Genomic DNA, 20,724 nt, shown 5'->3' with positions numbered 1-20,724 from the left:
AAGTTAAAATGAAACAAAAATAACAAACTATATAACTATTTATTTTGTTTATACTTATGGTATTTAACTATTTAATATATTCCAGCATTAGAGCTGTCTGCTCTAAACAATGGCAGCCGCATCCAGAAGCACATACATTATGTTTCTTGAAAGGAAAGAGATGAAATTAATTAATTAAAAAAATTAACTTATTATTATTGGCGTCTAGACTCTAGACCATATCAAACTACATATTAAAAAAAATTCTTTGGTGCAATATCAAAATTAATAATTTACATCTAAGAAATCGTATATCTGTTTATGTATATTTTTCCCCGATAGTCAGTTGGGAATAAATGTTATTGACTTACCTCGAACCATTGCATCATATGCATCAAGTGACCACCATGTCCACAGGCTAAACAAGCATTTGCTGCTCCTTTTACCGGTATGCAACATAAGGCACAAAAGAGAACTGGTCGCTGACAAGGACCACAAGCAGAAGTACGTTTGGTTTTATTACAGCCCGAACATTCTGTGACAAATTCAACACCTTGCGGTGGACTTTTGCTAAATGCGGTGTGTTTTAAAATCTTATAAGACATAAAAATACAATATTATCTCTTTGATTTTTTCTCCATTAAATCTGCACAAACTTACCAACGATCGAATTGTTAACAATTGCCAACCGTACAATATTTCTGCATATAACTTCTTGAATTGATCAAATAGTGGTATGCGAGATCGACGTATTAGGGAACATGCATACAACTCACTATTAACATGTTTGCTGTCTACGCAGTCTAGGGAATCAGACCATGAATTACTGCGCAACTGTTTAAGGTAAAGCGCCACATTCGAACCAGTTGCACCATTTTTTGTGGACGGCGAAGCATGTGTGTCTATGGGCAAGACTGTGTGATAAGGCGATGTATTTGGTGTAAGATTTGGTAATTTACTATGATAACTTAGATTATTAGAAGATGATGCCATAACATTAGCACCACTGGTACCAGCACCACCCACCACTCCGGAACCACATACACTCATGCCATTAATACCAAAAGGATGGAACAGACAAGCCAACATCACGGCCGTTTGCAAATCGCCCATACTTGCGAAATGCATAATTAAGGCTTCCAAAAGGCACTTCTTAAACGGATCTTCATTGAGAATCATTTCATATTTCATGCTTTCGGTTTGTGGTACATTGGGAGTGGCTATCATTTCAGCCATAGTCCAAATAGGCAACAAATCATAGCGACCATGATTCTCACATATTTGTCGATTCTTGCGACATGTCTCAATAATGTTCCTCTTATCTAAGGAATACTCTTTGGCCATTATACGACTAATATTGAGGAGTTTATAACATTCGTATATGTGAACAATAGCGGTCGAGCGTACTGGCTTTTGAATTGACCGATTTTTTGCATGTTTAGAGCTCATACGATCTTGTAAATAAAAAGAGGCATTCGAATCCCGATGGGTGTATAGAACTGGTTGGGGTCCCATTACATTGCCTAAAAGGCCGCCGCCATTGATGGCGGACAATGTGCGGGGAGTGGTATTCTGATGTCTTAGAGTCAAACGTTTTGTATTGAGAACTTGCGCAAAACTACACAACATTCCTACTGGATTAAAAGTAGCTGCCGAAGTTCTGGGAAATGGTATGCAAGCATCATGCAAAGCACCACTTAAGGCTCCTTCCAGACGAGGAGATTGCAAACGCATTTGTGACTTGTCAGAACCACCACCAGACTAAGTGAAATTTCAAATGGAAACTTTACAGTGTAATACAATGATCTCTTAAAAATAAACTTACCTTTTTCATTGCCGTCACCAGTGCTCTCAAGCACTGTTCCAAACAGGTGCGAGACTTTTTAACGCGTGTCAAGGCATTTGTCTTTAGCACTTTCATCATTAATCTAGTTAGATTTTCGTGAATTGTAGTTCCAGGACAGAATGTGAATTCGGGACATATATTAGGACTAGGATACTCGGTGGGAAACGTTGTTTGCAAAACAATAACATGCCCACCTGCCGAAATATTAAAAACAGCATATCGTTTTATAGCATCCAATACATCGACTTCAATATGCGGCATATTTGTATTTAGTAAAGAAAATTCATGATGTAATGAACAAGTCGGTTGATCGGTAAGCGATCGTGCCACTGCAGTTTCCTCTTTACGCCTATGTGCAGGCGTACGCAATGAAATAGTTGGTGGTGGAGAACGCGAACGTACCATGTTTGAAATATGCAGTGCATCGATTGCTTCGATAGGCAACGATGCTGCTACTGGTTGTGTGCGAAGCAATGATGGTTTCTGAAAAGAGGAAGAATGCATGGGCTGAAATTTTGTAGGCGTTTCAATTCGCATCTCTTGGGTCATGTCGTAATTTTCATTCGAATCATTATCTGGTTCACAGTGCATTAGCATTTTATCATCAATTTTCCAAACTCTCAAAGTGCGATCGCGTGACCAGGTTACTAATTCCTAATAACGATAGTATTTATTTGTAATTTAAATTAAAAATAAAATCAATTAAAATCACTCACTATTTCCATTTGGTTCATGCGATTTGGACGCCATGCAAAATCTAATATAACATCAGTGTGACCCACAAAGGAACATACCGGATCATTTTGCTTGCTATTACTCCATAGTAGCAAACTATTTTCACCACGTCCTAAATGTGGTACCACTATACTTACTAAGCCATTACCGATGGGCTATCAGGAGTAAAAAGTTTTAGATAGATACATTTTAAATAAACTGTTTAGTTTTTGCCATACCGTATATCTTGCTCTCCATACTGGCGACGTGGTAGTTATAATTTTCTCAGCTCTCCTTGGATTATTAATATCAAAATATTTCACTGTACCATCTTGACTGGCTGTAGCTAAACAAGTTTCTCTACGATGACTCCAATTTATACCATGAACTCTAGATGTGTTTTTTAAAGGAAATCGAATTATAATTTTCAAAATCACAAGTAGTTGCGAATTGTTTCTTTTAAAATTGTCTTAAAAGTATTTTTTATTATAAATGTAAACATAAATATGTAAGTACTTACCGATTAAGATGAGCAGTAATATAGTGTATAGGACATGATCCTTTACGTATATCCCAAATACGTAAATCACCATCATGTGCTGCAGCCAAAAGATTTCCGGAGACACGATTAAAGCCAACTTGAGTTGCTCCGGCTGTACCAAAACAATACAAAAAATGTTTTTTATCAATGCTACAATTACGAATCGTAAGAAATAGAGAAGGCAATTCCATATAAGATATTTATGAATGGCACTGGCTAGACTTGGGCCCAAATTGCGGCATACGATATCGATTGAAATCTCAATAGAATCTTATTGGAGAGTTCGATCGATATCGTATGCCATAATTTCGGCCCTGGACCCGCTGGACTGTAGCACTCTTCGCTTACAATTCAATTGATCTACTCCGAATCTGATATACCTCATACATATGGCAGAGAATAGAAAAGACAATGCCATATAAGAGATTTATGAATGCTACTAGCTAGACCTGGACCGTGTCGATGGACTGTAGCACTCTTCGCTCACAATACAATTGATCTACGCCGCATCTGATATACATCATAAATATGGCAGAGTCTACTAGCATTCAAAATTTCATAAAAGTTAAACAATAAGCATATTACAAAACTACGAATTTACTAAAAGAACAACTAAGAACTATTGTAAAAATGCAACAAGTTTATACAAAAATATTGTATGTAGATATGTATGTAGGCACAAATGTACATATGGATATAAGTATACGCAAAAATATTGACTTACACATGCAAACTGCACTAAATGATAATGTTGGTTTACGAGAATCTCTCAAATCCCAAATATGTGAAAATGTATCAATTGAACAACTGGCTAGAAGATTTGGATTTTTACCGTGCCAATCAATATCAGTCACCATACGTGTATGACCGCGAAGTGAATGAATATAACGAGGTTCAGCAGCTCCCCAAGTGACAACATCAATATGTTGACTTGTCTAAAAAAAATATATGTACATCCGATTAGCAAATAATAATAAAAGTATCACCCAAGAGAATCATACCGCAATAGCACAGGATTCTTTACTTTCAGGACAAATAGCAAATTCAGCTGCCGAAACCTCATACTTTGAGTTTGTGTTATATTTTCTTAGGAAGCCATCATCATCGTCTTGACCTAAACACTGCAATGCTAGATGACGTCGTCCTGCCAACAACACCCACTGACCCGTATAATCTACCGTCATGGCTGTGGCCTGCGATTCCCGATGTTCATAGACTTTATCACTTTGTCGTATATAACTCGATAATTCTCGTTCGCCTCCTCGCTCAACATTTCGTAGAGTATCTGTTGATGGCATTTTTATTTCTAATGAATTATTCCTATTGAATTCAAATAATAGTTCAATATTGAAAGTACAATGAATGTAAACAAAAAACAAAAACACTGATAAGAAAATAAAACTGCTTCTTATAGCAATATTCACAATAAAATGATGACATGTCTATCAGCTGGAATCAGTGCTGCCGTGTCTTATAATGAGTGTTAGCAATTGGGGTTCTACAAATCGACTTTAAAATAATCGAAGAAATTTTCGACTTTTTTATCCTAATAGTCGATAAATAAACTATCGTGTAAAAGTTGAAGAATCGATTTTGAAAATAAAAGTCGAAAAATGGAAAAAGTCATGTCTGAAATAGTCGGAAACAGTCGTAAAAAAGTCGAGACAAGTCGAAAAATGTCTGAAAAAAACGTTAACAATTAACTAAAAACTATTTGGTTCAACAATGACCAATGAGTTCAATTATAATTTAATAACGATACAAATTTAGAACTAAGTTTGAATTTTATGAAAAGTCGATTTCTCGACTTTTTTCATTTAATTAAAAGTCGACTTTTAGACTTTTCGACTATAAGTATTTTATAAATAGTCGACTTTTCGAATTTTTTCGACTTTTTTCGACTTTTTTCGACTTTTTTTGACTTTTTTCGACTTTTCGACTCTTTCCGACTTTTCGATTTTTTCGACTTTTTGACTATTTTCGACTATTTTTTGACTTTTTTCGAGTTTTTCCGACTATTTTAGAGTTTTGGACTTTTTTCCACTTTTTTAAGATTTTCGACTATTTTTGACTTGTTTCTAAAATTTTCGAGTTTTCAACTTTTTCCGACTTTTCGACTTTTTCCGACTTTTCGACTTTTTACGACTTTTCGACTTTCTTCAACTTTCTTTCCGACTTTTTGACTTTTTTCGACTTTTATTAACAAAGTCGACTTTTCGACTTTTTTCACAGACCATAGTCGAGTTATCGACTTTTTTGGAACAAAATAGTCGACTTCGACTTTTCGACTTTTTTCGACAAAAAGTCGATTGTTCGATTATTCGAAAGTCGATTTATAGAACCCTAGTTCTTAAATTCATCTTTTATATTGGTTCCTAAAGTTTCTCATTTACATATATTTTGCGAAAAAATTGTCTGTTCAGGAATGAAGAATTTACAATCGAATAATTTAAAAAAAATGTGAGCCCAAATCAGATGTTTCAATGAAATCACCTGTCGGACCTCTAGGACTACTTGTCCACTATATGATGCTCTCAGGTTAAGCTTAATTATTAGCTTTCACAGAGAGCATTAGATCTTTATTAAGCGACTAAACTGAAATGTATTAAACTTTGGAACCCCACTCGAAAGTTTGTGCGACCTACTTTATTTAGAAATGTCACTTAAACCGAACTGTTCCATAATTTCTTATTTTTTATGACCAGATGTCGAATTATTAAATGGGAACTTATTTCATTTTAAAATTAGGGATTTATTTCAATTTAATTTATGGAGTTATTTCATTTTAATTTAGGGAGTTATTTCATTTCGTTGGGGCTATCTTCATTTTTAATTTGGACAGCTATTTTACAATGAAACAAGAGTGCTATATTCGGCTGTGCCGAATCTTATATAATCTTCACCATAGTGTATTTAAAAAATATCAATTTTATAAAATTTAAATTTATTTCATTTTCCTGACTATATCATTATTAAAGCAATAGCAAAACATAATGAACAACAACAAAGATAAACGAAACAAACACACAAAAAACAAAATACACAAGGCAGGCAAACCAACAGACATCCAAACATACGAAACGAAATAAACAAAAACAAAATACACAAAGCAATGAAACCAACAGACATCCAAACATACGAAACTGTATACATCAAGAAACAAAAACAACATACACAAGGCAATGAAACACACAGCCAACGAAACATACGAAACGAAATACTCTAAAAAACAAAATACACAACGCAATGAATAAGCAGTGTTGTTGTTGCTTATTTTTTATGCAATTTTCAGAGGTTGTCTCGGATTTTTGTTTATATCTCCGTTGTTTATGGACGGATTTAGCTGATTTTAAATAGGAAACTTCTCGAAAGCATGTCTGATAGAATTATTGAAGATTTGGATCCCGAAGATATCTGGGGTCTTCAAAAAACTGATTTCAACAGACAGACAGACAGACGGACATGGCTTAATCGACTCCGCTATCCATAAGGATTCAGAATATATATACTTATATATACCCTTCTCACGAAGGTGAAGGGTATAAAAAGTCCCCAAATTTGAGGAGTTATTTGGCGTCATAAAAATGAAAATGAAATAACTCCTCAAATTTGGGGACTTATTTCATTATAAAATAATTCCCAAATTTGGGGACGTATTTCATTATGAAATAATTCCCAAATTTGGGGACTTATTTCATTATGAAATAATTCCCAAATTAAAAAATGAAAAAAAGCCCCAACGAAATGAATTTTTTTTTGGGATTTATTTCATATGAAACAAATCCCTAATTTTAAAATGAAATAAGTTCCCATTTAAAAATTCGACATCTAGATATAGAAAATAACAAATTATGGAACAAGTCGGTGTTAGTGACATTTTTAAAAAAGTAGGTCGCTCATACTTTTGAGTGGGGCTTCAAAGTTTAATACATTTCAGTTTAATCGCTTAATAAAGAGTTCCTTAATAGACGGCCTGCCGGGCGCAAGGACTTTCTACTCTATGGTATGTCTAACAACGGCTTCGCTTAATAAATACTTCTTAAAGAGCCGGCCAAAGGCATTAAGATCTCCAGACAGGGAGAGAGTAATCTTAGCGAAGCCGGTGTCCAATATACTTCAGAGGATAAAATCCTTGCGCCCGGCCGAAGGCAGGCTATCAAACAAATATTTATTATTTCATGTAATAAAAGTAAATGATGAAACAGAACACGACTGTAACTTCAAGCAAAAACGTTGTCAAAACGACATAAGCCCATAATTAAAGCTACGGCAGTAACAAGGCGAATTCGGCGCTGCGAATTATGGCCCCAGGTAAAATGGCCCCAAAATATAAAACGAAATATGGCCCCAACAAAGATACAGGAAACAAAAAAACGAAAATTTTGTTTTTTTTACATATTTTTTTGGGGGTATTTCAACATTTTTACCTTTGGGGTAATACTGCATTTTGCAAAAAAATAAAAATGAAATGAAGAAATACCCCAAAACAAAACTTTTTTTCCTTTGGGGCTAATTTTCATTCTTAAATTTTGTAAAATATATGAATATTAAAAAATTAAAAAGGGACCTAAAAACCATATAATAATTAGGGGTGATCTTTCATTATTACTATTTATTAATATTTTATAAAAATTCAGAACATTATCGCGCGATATTTTATGCATAAAATACAACAAATATTATTACATAAAATCGCGCGATTTTATAAAAAATATTTTATGTAATAATATTTGTTGTATTTTCATAAAATGTTCAAAATTAACAAACATTTCATGAAAATACAACAAATATTATTAAATATTAAATTTTATAAATATATTAGCATATATTTGAGGTGGGGTGTCATAATGTCCATTGACGATATGACACACCAAAAAGTTGCATAGTGTCCATGGACGTTATGACAATTTTTAAAAGTGTTATAATGTCCATTGACATTGTATCACTTTTAAAACAGAACTGTATTTGAAAATTTGTAAAGAATTTAAGAAAGGGACATTCTTACCCTCAAAAGAATTTATCCTAAATTTGGTGTATGTTGCATTTTGGATTCCATTTAAAAAGTGTTCTGGATAGCCGGCCTTCGGCCGGGCGCAGGGTTTTAAACTCTAGGGTATTTCGAATACCGGCTTCGCTAAATTAAGCCTTCTTTTGATCAATGGACTCTTTGAAATCCATGGACTTTATGTTACATTGCTCATATGCATTGTGACACTTTTGAAATTGTTATAACGTCCATGGACACTAGACTCAATTTAGTGAGTCATAACGCCAATGGAAAATATGACACTGGACTTTATGACATTTATGAATTAAAATTAAATGGGGTGAAATTTCATTTACATTTTTGGGGTAATTGTTCATTACGAAAAATTAACCCAATATTTGGGGACACTTTTCATTTCAACCTTGGGGAGATTTTTCATTAATTTTGGGGTGATTTTTCTTAAAAAATTTTAGGGTTATACTTCATAATGAATTTTGACCCCAACGTTGGGGCGATTTTCGTTTTATATTTTGGGGCCATTTTACCTGGGGCCATAATTCGCAGCGCTGGCGAATTCAGATAAGGTGGTGGCAGTTCTGCAACAACAACATTTTACATGTATTTTGTTTTTGCATTTGGTTTACGTAGATGTCAAAAACCATAATTAAGGCGAATTCATTTGATGAAAAATTTTTGTAAAATGTTTATATTCTATTAAAAAAAAAAAGATAAAGATATTAAAATTTGTGAGGAAAATATATTCTGAATTGAATAATGTTTGTTCCAAACGAAAAATTCTATTCCGGCAGATTAATTTGCAAAATTTAAGTAAGTGCCTGAAGTTAAGTAAAACTTAATTTTTTGTGAAAAATAAACATAAAAAAGTACATATTCATGAGAATATTATATTACGATTGAATGAATATTTGTTGCGAATGGATAATTCTACTCCGGCGGAGTAATTTTCAATATTTGACCATAATGTAGCAGCCGCCGGACGGGCAAATACTTCATATATGTTTTGTTATATAAAGCGTTCCGGAACAGACTTTTTTTAGTTAATCTCTTTATCTACATAGTGTATATATAAAACAATATTGTTTAATTTGTTAACATTTAATAGATTTCAAAATTAAACCATAACGTAGAAGTCAGCTGCCGCCAGCCGGGTAAATACTTCATATGCGTTTCTTATTATTAAGTGTTCCGAAAGAGATTTTTTTAGTTAATCACGTTATCTACACAATTTTAATATAAAATATAAAACAATATTGTGTAATATGTTAACATTTAATAGAAACAAATATTTTTCTTAAATAACATATTTGTATACATACCAATTATGCTATTATTTACATAAAATGATATTTGTATTTTTAGATTTTTTACATAAATAATTCAAAATATTAGCGAAGTTTTTCTCCGTTTAACGGACATTTTTAAATATAAAAATGTAAACAATAACAAACTTTGACAGCTACGTAAACCAGGCGAATTAAGAAAAAAATTATCAGCTGATTGAATAACACCACCTTGTATGAATTCGCCTTGGGCAGTAACTACAAACACCCAATTTACACGATGATTTTTTTCATGTTTGCCCAGACGTCTGTTTTCATGTTTGTCGATGATTGGTGGTGAGCGGGGTAGAGAAGAATGGGGGGTAAGAAAACAAACATGATTTGGGATTTTCATGATTGTTTTTGACATTCCTCTTTAAACTCATTCGTACTGTTGATATTATGGTCATGTAAAAAAATAATTATGTCTTTTTTTTACATGAAAACATTAAAATTTGCATTAAAAAAATACTAGTTAGGTTAGGTTAGGTTGATAGGAGGATGTATACTACATCAAATCCGAAGAAATACACCTAGGCCACTATCGGGCCTGTTGTGCGCTCCAATTCAAGAAAAAAAAAAAAAAAAAAAAAAAAAAAAAAAAAAATTGTTTACTGAATGTTCAGAAACTCAGTTTCCTGGACGTAATTCCTAAGAATCTTCCAATCGGTGTTGGTTAAGAATGTTATTTCCGGAATAACATCACTTCCAAGATACTTGGATCTAACTTCGACGAATGCCTGACAATGGCAAAGAAAGTGCTCCAGAGTTTCACTGTCCTCTCCACATGCTCTACATTCGTATGAATTCGCACGTCCAATTTTGTATAGATGTGCTCGTAATCCTGTGTGTCCACTGAGAATACGTACCATCATACTAACCTCAGACTTGCTCATTTTGAGAAGATTTCTCGTCTTGCTCTCATCAGGGTCACCCCATAGAATCTTTGTGGTTCTACCCACCGTTTCATTATTCCAAGAGGCCTTATGGGATTCTCTCATCCATATTTTTAATTCAGCTTTTGTTGCGTCGAATGGTTTTGCGTTTGTCAGGTTAACTACATCGAGCTCCCTTCCCTTTAAAGCTATTACATTCGCCCTTTCGTTGCCGATTACTCCCGAGTGGCCTGGTACCCATATGATGTGAACCTTACCTCTGGGAGAGTATTCAGTTAAAGCTTTCTTACAATCCAATACGGTCTTAGATTTAATTCTATCACCTGATATCGCACAAATTGCCTTCTGGCTGTCGGTAAATATATTAAGCCCTGTGGGCGCCATATTTATTCTAATCCAATTTACACATTCCGTTATTGCTCGTACTTCTGCCTGGAAGCTTGTGTTATGATTAGGTAAACGGTGGTATATTTCTGTTTCTGGGTCTTCAATATAGAACCCCAGACCCACTTTGTCCCCTAATTTAGAGCCATCCGTGTAGCAACGGATTCCTACTGGTATTTGCTCTAATGTTCCGCTTGACCAAGACATTCTATCTGGGATTAGCGTTTCAAAGTTTCCGACATATTCAGTGTCTGGTATGCGATCAGGCACGTCCGATGAATGTGTATAACCTTCCAATGTGTCCAGTATACATTGATGACGTGTCCTATAACCGTTTTTGGCCAGTTCGCCTAAAGTAAAGAGCCGTTCGGCTGTAAGCGCCGCCTCATATCTTATATATGTTTCAATGGGTGGAATATCTAGCAACGTTTCCAGAGCCTTGGTTGAAGTAGTACACATGGCACCACTTATACCCAAGCAGCATGTACGCTGAACTCCCTGTAGTAGTTTGATATTACACTTTTTGTCCAAAGCAGTCCACCAGATTATTGAAGCATAAGCTAGAATTGGTCTAATTACACTTTTATAAAGCCAATTTGTCATAGTAGGACTAAGACCCCATTTCATGCCTATGGTTCTCCTACATATCGCCCAGCACCGATCAAGTATTACACCTAAATACTTAACTTTGTCTGTCACCGGTATCTTCTTGCCCAAGAAGCAAGGTTCAGTATATGTAGAAATTTTTGTCTTTCTTGTGAAAAGACAGATTTCCGTCTCCGTCGGGTTAACATTGAGGCCTCTCGGTTGAGCCCAGCTCAAGGCCGTATTCAGAGCCTCCTCAGCTCTTCTACACAAGTAATTTGGATCCTTTCCCTTTAAAAGTATTACGACATCGTCTGCATAGCAGACAGGTCTAAGTCCTTTCTCGGTTAGGGTCCTTAGGAGGCTATTAATCGTGGTGACCCAGAGTAAAGGTGACAAAATACCACCCTGTGGTATACCGCGAAATACCTTTTTCCTGATAGTTATATCGTACATCTCGCAGCTTATCCATCTGTTCCTTAGCATGTAGTTGATCCAGTTACGGAGCACCCGGTCAACATAAAACTGGTCTAGGGATTGGATAAGGGTATCAGTGTGCACGTTATTGAAAGCGCCTTCGATGTCAATGCATACTGCCAGTGTATACAGTTTGCTATCGAAAGATTCACCTATGTAGTGGACAACTTCATTTAAAGCGGTTTCCACCGATCGTCCCTTTACATAAGCATGCTGCTTATATTTAAGGTCATTGTATGGTATGCTGCTTTTAACCATGCTATCGACTATCCGTTCCAAGGTTTTAAGTAGGAAGGACGTAAGACTTATTGGTCGATAGGACTTAGGTGTCGCATAGCTAGGTTTCCCTGGTTTGGGTATAAATATTACCCTTGCATCCTGCCATTTAACTGGGGTATATGCCAATTTTAAGCATGCCGTGAATATCTGTGACAGATGTACGGAAACCAGTCCCGCCTCCATCTGCAAAAGTGCCGGGAAAATTCCATCCGGCCCTGCAGCTTTATAGGGAGCAAAGCTCTTGATTGCCCCTTTCACCATGTCAGTTGTAATTACTATTTCCGTGTTACCCTCCCCTTCCTCCAATATCGGTTCATCTATGTTATTCGATATACCGGGTGGGAAATGAGAATCCATTAGGAGTTTCATTGTCTCCTCCATATCCTCAAGCCTCCTGCCCGTGTCATCGATCATAGATTCCGGTTGGACATGAGTTTTGGATAGGAATTTTTTTATCTTCGATACGTCATTTACGCTATCTACCTGTTCACAGAAAAGTTTCCAGGAGTCTCGTTTGGCTTTTCGAACGATTTTCTTATATTCACCAAGTTTATTACGATACTCATCCCAGTATACTGCGGTCTTTTTACGCCGTGCCCGGTTAAATAGTTTGCGAAGAGTCTTCCCAAGGTTCCGGATCTCCCCAGTTACCCAGGGTTTTTCCTGGGCAGATCTCCGCTCTCGCAGAGGGCAGCTGTCCTCGAACGATTCAACCAGGGCACTTGTGAACGTTTCCACTTTGGCATCTATATCCTCTTTATTTCGACATTGAAAAGTGTCCTGACCTAAACGGTTCTTTAGTAAGGTCCCGAACATTGTCCAATTAGTTTTAGACTTATTCCGAAACTTTATCGGCTTTGGTGGTGGCCTTAGTATTTTGAATCTTATGTACCGATGATCAGAAAAGGAGTGCTCGTCCGAAACTCTCCAATCCTGAATTTCGTTTATAAGCTCTTCTGAACATATAGTTATATCTAATACTTCTTCTCTGATTCTATTGACGAAGGTAGCTTTATTACCTAAGTTCAATGTTATCAAGTCTTTAGTATTAAAGAAATCCATGAGGGCTTGTCCCCTGCGATTGGTGTTTGTACTACCCCAAGCTACATGATGCGAGTTGGCATCACAACCTATTACAATTTTCTTATTTTTCCTTTGTGCCTCTTCAACCAGTTTCATCAGATCCGACGTTGGTGGTAGTGTCGGAGAATCGAAAGGCAGGTAAATAGATGCAAGGAATATGTTGCCACGACCTTGCTTCAGCACCGTTGCATCCGATGTTGATAATCCTGTTGAGAGGAGAAAACATAAGTTCTTGTGACATAAGATACATGTTCTCGGGCGAGATCCTGTATCAGCGTAGAAAAGTTGGAAATTTACGTGATTTAATCCAGAAACCTTGTTGCGAATCGTCCAAGGTTCCTGGATTAAAGCTATATGTATTTTACCTGTGTTGATTTTAGCCATCAGAGCGTTGGTAGCTGTCTCGCTCCGATGGAGGTTTATTTGGATAACCTCAATCATGGTCATCCATTAAACTGTCTTCCAGCGAGTTGGTGGTCACCTCCTCGCTCTTTGGATTTGACTCCTCCGGATAGCCTGAAGTGGCTATTAATGCAGTGAGTACTGTTGATGGCACTGCGGTGTCCTTATCAGGCATAGGAATAGCAATATTTTTAATAGACACATTCCCAATTCTGGAGAGCATTGCTGTTCTGTCTTCTGGCGGGTGAGTGATTTCCTCCTCGCTTTTAGGATTTGACTCCTCAACATTGCTAGTACTTGCTAATGATGCTTTGGGTACTGTCTTAGGTATTTTAGTGTCCTTGTCGGGGCCGGTTTTGACAGCCCTTTCAATCGGCGCCTTCCCAATTTTGGAAAGGGCAACTACACTTTCTTCTGGCGAGTTAATGGTAAATTCCTCGATTTTAGGATTTGACTCCTCAACGTTATCAGTAGTGGATACTGATGCTGTGGTCTTAGGTTTTTTAGTATCCTTTTCGAGGCTTGTTGTAACAGCCCTTCCAATCGGCACCTTCCCAATTTTGAATATGACAGATTTAGAGGCGAAGTAAGCTCTACCTTTATTCTTGGCAAGACTAGCCATGGATTTCTGGTCGATACCTATTACAAATAAAGTTCCCTCAGGTTCTTCTTTCCTGTAAAAGACATCCCATTTTTCCACGGCCAGCTCAGCATTTTGACCTCCAAGAATTTCCAGTATACGTTCATTAGCCAGTTTACTGCCCCATCCTTTTATGTAGACAGTGGACTTTAGGAGCACCGGAAGCTCGCTCTTCTTTGCCAGTCCCAGCCTAGCGCCGTCCCAGGGAGGAGGGATACTTTCCACCAAGTTCTTTAGGGTGCTAACACATTGGTGAGATGCCAACCTCATCAACATCACGCCCATGCTGAACTCGCAGCTCTCGCTCTCTATTGGTTGTTTGCCCTTCGAAGCGATTGCATGGTCCACTATCTTATTGTTGACCAGGTCTTCTATTTTACTCTGTTGGTCTATTGGAATTTTGCCTGTCGGATTACCGGCATCGTAAACTGCATAGCAGAGATCGTCCCGGTGCCTACTTCTGGCAACTGTGGCGTAAGATGGCGGCTCTTTTCCTTTTCCTCCGTCTAGCTTCTCCTTCCTCGTTTTTCGGGACTTCTTTTGAGATTCCCTTACCTTCGAGGTTGATTTCGCCGACGTGTTCGTCTTCGGAATATCTGGCTTGGCGTTGTCACCCTTACTCGCAGGATTCTCACTTGAGATTCCTTTGAGTGAAGTATGGCTTGGCTTCGACTGTGTATTAGAAGACGGGGAGCTCTTTTTCTTCTTAGGTTTATTCTCAGTTGTCAACTCCTCGGGAGACCTGATCCTTTTTGCCTCAGATCTTGTGAGAGAGTTCGATTTTTCCTTTGGAGTGTCGTGGGATTGACTAACTATGATTTCCTGAAGCATCTTTTTCAACTTCCTCCTCTGTGCTCCAGAAAGTCTTTTCTTAGTAATAGGTAGTTTAGCTATGCTATCACTCACCTCTTTCACCATTTGCTCTACTTCATCCTTTTTGGGATTTGCTATAATGGTATTATTTTTATTATCATCTGAGGATTCAGAGTCGGAACCCTCACCTATATTTAAAGGCTGAGGTAGCTTAGAGCTCTCTCCGAGTACATCCTTCTCTTTCACCCCTATATTTTTGCCAGCGGCATGCTGTACACTTGACGCATTGTCCGCCACGGAGGCCAAGGTACCCACCTCCGTAGTAGTATTCTGCTCACGATTGCAGGATGACGACGACACGTGACTCGCGAGTAGATCAACACTTGCCGCCGGTACTGGGTTATTTAGGCCCTGCACCGTAACTTTTATCTTTTTATTTTTATTTTCCATATTTGTTTTTTTTTTTCCAGTTTTTTGGTCCGCGGGGAATATAATATTCCCAGGTGGTGGACAATCTGCCCTCCCTCAGCTTAAGTGAAATTAAAGCTGGGAGAGGACAGATGGTCCATCACCACCCCCTATCCGCCACCCGGGGACGCGCTCGGTAGGAAAAATCTGGAAAACTCCCCCGAGAAAAAATACTAAAGCGTGTAATTAAATTTTTTTAAATCAAATTAAATGGTTTTTATGTTAAAAATTTCATTTTATTTTTATTACGAATAAGTAATTAAAAAGGATTATACAATTAAACATCAAAAAAAGACATGCATAGTTGCATGTAAAAAATCACCGTATAAATGTTCATGATTTTTTGGAAGATTCTCAAAAGAGAATTGGAAAAAACAGACGTCTGAAAAGTCTTCATGTAAATTGCGCCAAATTCTCTCATATTTCTATTTATTTCCTTTTGTTATTTTTCGTTGCCTATTTACATGGTTTTGTTTATAAAATATATGAAAATATTTTGAAAGTATGGTAACGCTGTTGGGAGAATGAGTACCTAAAATTGTGAGCATAAAAATAAACGCTCTCAAAATAAAATAAAATCTATTTTTACAAGCGCATTCTATGACTTAAAAAATGCCAATTTGTATGGAAAAAAGCGCTATGCCCCAGTTCTGTTTCATCATTAATATAATGAAATAAAGCCCAAAAATATTTTTAGGGATTTATTTCATTTTGGAATTTTGAGGAATTATTTCATAATGAAATAACTCCCCATTTTAAATGTGAAATAATGAACCGAAAAGGGAATTAAATCCCTTAAATTTTGTTGTTTTTGCTTTCTGAACAAATTTTTATTTATACGGATGTCTGTGGGCCGATAGATCCTGTTGCTGTGGATAGGTCTCGTTATATTGGATTATTCATTGATAATTTTAGTCCTTTTGCTGTTATTTACCGTTCAGAAGAGAAATCTCAAGTTTTTAAATGGTTAAATGAATATGAAGCCATGGTAACTGCAATGTTTGGATTCAAAATATCAAATATCATTTCTGACCAAAAGATCAGCAAGATTGGTAAAAGGAAAAAGGTATCTAAATAGAGACCAAAATTATCGTAGTACTCAGCAGAATGGTGTGGCTAAGGGATTCAACCGCACGTTAAAGGATAAGGTAAGAGCCATGCTTTTTTATTCAAATGTACCGCTAAATATGTAACATGAAGGTGCCTTAAAAGCGACATACGCGATAAATCGATGACCAACAAGTTCGCTACAAAACATTAAAACACATGGTTTGGAAAGAAACCTGATTCGTATGCAAGGATCCCAATTATTATATTATTTGATGAATATAGATAATATCAAGCAACGTGAAAAGCCTGTTATTGTAAGCCATCATTAAGAGGGGAGTAGTGATGATGAAAACGGTGCTGTGGCTTATCAGTTATTGAAGATAGTCATGATGAAAATGAAAGTGATGAAATGAAAATTGGAATTTGGCCGTACCAAATAGTGAAGAAAACAGTCACGAAATTTGCCTATTAGTGAACAATTAAATTAATAATTAAAATGAGTTTACAATATTGAAATATTAGCAATAGTTGGCCATTATTATCTGGTCACTAATACAAAAACGCAAAAGCGTCACTGTACTCTAAAATATAAAAGTACATACATAATTGAATTTAATTTTGGGATACCAGTTTAATAAAAACGTTAAATTTATTGATTGGAACTGGTATACTTGGTTTCTGTGAATAAGTTCGGATGAAATCCAACATTGTTGCTTAAATTGAAAAGTAATTTAATACCGGATTAGCATTGTTATAGAAGACTCTTGGGAGAATCCATGTGAAAACGGATTTACCATCTCCGATTTCAATGAAACTTACCGCACATACAATCATGTCTGTTCTATAAACCGTATTTGGTGTTCTGCAAACCGAATTTTCATTTGAACGTAAAATTCAGAAAAATGAACATATGCATTTAAATGAAAAGAGTTTAAAATGTCCATAGAATTTATATTAAGTTACAATTGTATAAAAAAACGCAAAAAATAATTATTTAATTTATTAGAATAATATTAAATTCGATTTACTTTCGACTAGGTTGGTGTACTCTGTTTTAAAACGAAAAAAAATTATGAGAACTAGTTTTTAAACGAGAAATTTACTCGGATTCGGTTTACAGAACAGACTGGAAAATATATAATATGTTTCACATATCATTGACTTTTTGAATGGAAACTCATTCCAATGTAAAAAAAAAATCGCGATTTAAAAACTGAAAAATATGTTAAAATTTCATAAAAGTAGATACATATAATTACCCATAACTCTGAAACTACTTAAAGTCCAACATAATTTTTGAATTCATATTAAAGCCAAAAATATTGTCTTTAAAATCGCGTAAATAGAATATTTTAATTCCAAAAATTAAAGGTTAATTTTCATAGTGTATAGTTCAATGTCAAATAGGTCAGACAGCCCCGTGGTAAAAATTTTAAAAATACATGGTATGAGAATACCTAAACTCTCTTCTACATTCTAGTCAAAACTTTTCGATGGAGACTCCTGTAGGTCGGGAGTTATTAACCAAAACGTAATTTAAAACAATTTTTTTTTAGAAAATCGTATGAAAAATTAAACAAACAGAAAAATACACATTAGTATCAATTTCAATGTATGTGATATATTACATCGTATGTCATAAACAACTGATCCGATTTACATGAAATATAAAATATCTTTTGTCATTACAATATTGAAATAAAAGGAACTCTTCGACTTCAAACATTATTTTAAAGCTTCTAACATCTATAAATAAGATCAAATTTAACTGATCATAAACTTTTCGTAATCTATACAATATAGTAAAGCTAGATCCATATAGCAATACTAATTAAATTTAAATGTTTAAGAGATATAATTTAAATAAAAATTTTAATTTAAATAATAAAGTTAAACAATTAAAATAAAATAATTTTTAAATTTTTTATAACTTTTTACTATCATTAAGTTTTATAATATCCGTAATGTCTACTATAAGAACAATTTAATTTTTGCCGAATCGGTCTTTATTTGCAGATTTGTGAAGCTTTTTTATATTTTTTATAATCGAAGTACTCTCATTTAACACCACGTACCTCACCGTGTATTTTAATAAGGTGGTAACAAAGTAAATTTTCAGTAATGCTAAATTTTGTCCTTAATAATTTTCTTCTACATTTTATTAAAATTGGTCCTGCAGTTTGAGATAAATAGCATTTTCCATATAAATTGAAATTGATTCCACTTTGTATTTTTTTCTGTTTGTTTAATTTTTCGTACGTTTTGGTTAATAACTCCTGAACTATACGATTCTCCATCGAAAAAAATTTCACTAAAATATAGAAGAGAGTACAGGTATGAATTTTTATAATTTTTAACACGGGGCTGTCTGACCTATTTGACATTGTACTATACACTATTAAAATTGACCTTTAACCTTTTGGAAGTAAAATATTTTATTTGCTCGATTTTAAAGACAATATCTTTGGCTTTAAAACGAAATCAAAAATTATTCTGTACTTAAAGGAATTTCAAAGTTTCAAAGCAATTTTATGTGTATACTTTTAGACAATTTTAACATATTTGAAATTTTCAAAGCGCGATATTTTTGGTCTGGAAAGGGATTCCGATCAAAAAATTATTAATCATTTTTGTTTCAACTGTGGGGGTCCATAGATATTTGGCCATCCAAATGAGTATAAGCGAAGTACGAATGAACATTTTCAGAGGAGAAAACAATTCACGGGGAAGCGAGTTTTGGCACATGTCATTGGATAAGAAAAATTGTGTTAATATTTTTGACTATGTGGCTATTTGCGCCGATTTTGAGGATGAACATGATCACATTATTATTCTACTATTTAGTTATACCAGCAAAAATACAACGTAAGATACCGACTTGGCTGCATTCGCCTCATCTGGGTATCGAAAAGACACTTGCAAGAAAAAACTATACTACTGGCCCGGAATGAATATCCAAATTAATGTAATATTTGTGAGAAGTTTAGATGTAATTTCAGAACTGTCGAACAAAATTATTATTTCTGATAAAATTTCGACAATAGCTCAATATTATCTATAGCTCAAAATTTGAGAGCAATAATAATTATCAGTTAGTTGACTCAGGGCGGGTTTCTTACTACTCATTTAAACTAGGCTTAACTTGCTGTTAGATTAAACTTGGAACAAATTTCGGCACACTTTAACTGATGATTGTGTTTTCCAGTAATCAGTTAAAAGTTAGAAAATTTGGAAGCATTGCCATACTTTTTCGTTAAATTACATATGGCATTACTAACAATTTTCACGTAAATACGGCAATTCTTAAAATTTGACAGCCGCGTTCTGTAAAAATATATTTAATTTTGTAATTTTTAAATAATAATTTGTGTCTTTTAAAATGGTAGAAAATAGAAAGAACATAATTGAGTGCAAAAAAAAGCAGGCAGGACGAATTCCGAAGAGAAAATAAGATGGGAGGAAATTGAAGAACATTGAAGTTCTTACAAAACTTTGAAAACAAAATATGAAAATATAAAGAAGGAAGCTAAAAAAAACTTTGCCTTGGACAGGATAGAACCGTATAAAACATCCCAACACTAGACGAAAATGTGCTAAATATAGTACAGGAGGAACAATTAATTGGACATGAGTCCATCTATGATGATGACAGTAAGTATTTATAACCGACGCTGTAATAGTAGTAATGGTATGGATTTTAGACTACACCATTTTAAGTTTAAATTGAAACTTATATTGGGATAAACCAAAATGAATTTCAGAAATCCAATTTAATATTGAGACATACCAAATTAAATTTAGGAATCAAAATTGATGAAATTGATGAATTTCCAACTTAATATTGAGAAAAACCCAATTTATATTGAGAAATCGAAATTAATATTGGGACAATACAAATTGAAATTGATAAAATACAAAATGATATTAAGAAAACCTAAATTAATATTAGGAAATAATAATTTTGTATTGAAATTTATAGTATTTTAAATGCATATCCTATTTAAAAAATTTATAAGAAAAATATTTTCAAATAATTCCATACAAATTTTAAATTTCTTATTGTCATATATTAATTTCTCAATTTCAATTTGTAATTTCTTAATATAATGTTGGAATTCTGAATTTCAGTTTGTTTTTTCTCGATGTTAATTTCTATTTCTTAATTTAATTTTATTTTATTATTTCGCAATAATAATTTGAATTTCTCATTTTCAAATAGGTTTTTCTCAATATTAATTTA

The 20,724-nt window shown here is 34.7% G+C and overlaps 1 protein-coding gene across 1 annotated transcript; it reads right to left on the bottom strand.

Moving 5' to 3' along the window:
• Positions 1-3: 3 nt before the first annotated feature.
• LOC119603046 (GATOR complex protein Wdr59) lies at positions 4-4,486 on the bottom strand. The gene is made up of 9 exons (XM_037954910.1): positions 4,082-4,486; positions 3,805-4,015; positions 3,060-3,192; positions 2,779-2,929; positions 2,542-2,715; positions 1,805-2,479; positions 640-1,740; positions 351-572; positions 4-145 (listed from the first exon to the last, which is right to left on the bottom strand). Exons 1-9 carry the CDS (start codon positions 4,376-4,378, stop codon positions 68-70), a joined length of 3,042 nt encoding a protein of 1,013 aa, XP_037810838.1. The 5' UTR covers positions 4,379-4,486; the 3' UTR covers positions 4-67.
• Positions 4,487-20,724: the final 16,238 nt, after the last annotated feature.

Source organism: Lucilia sericata, unplaced genomic scaffold, assembly GCF_015586225.1.
Source record: "Lucilia sericata isolate MDLA Ls3-8-SP2 unplaced genomic scaffold, ASM1558622v1 Contig000009F_arrow, whole genome shotgun sequence".
Classification (NCBI taxonomy): Eukaryota; Metazoa; Arthropoda; class Insecta; order Diptera; family Calliphoridae; genus Lucilia; species Lucilia sericata.
The sequence above is the reverse complement of the archived record's forward strand: the minus strand, read 5'-3'. Positions and strand labels throughout refer to the sequence as shown.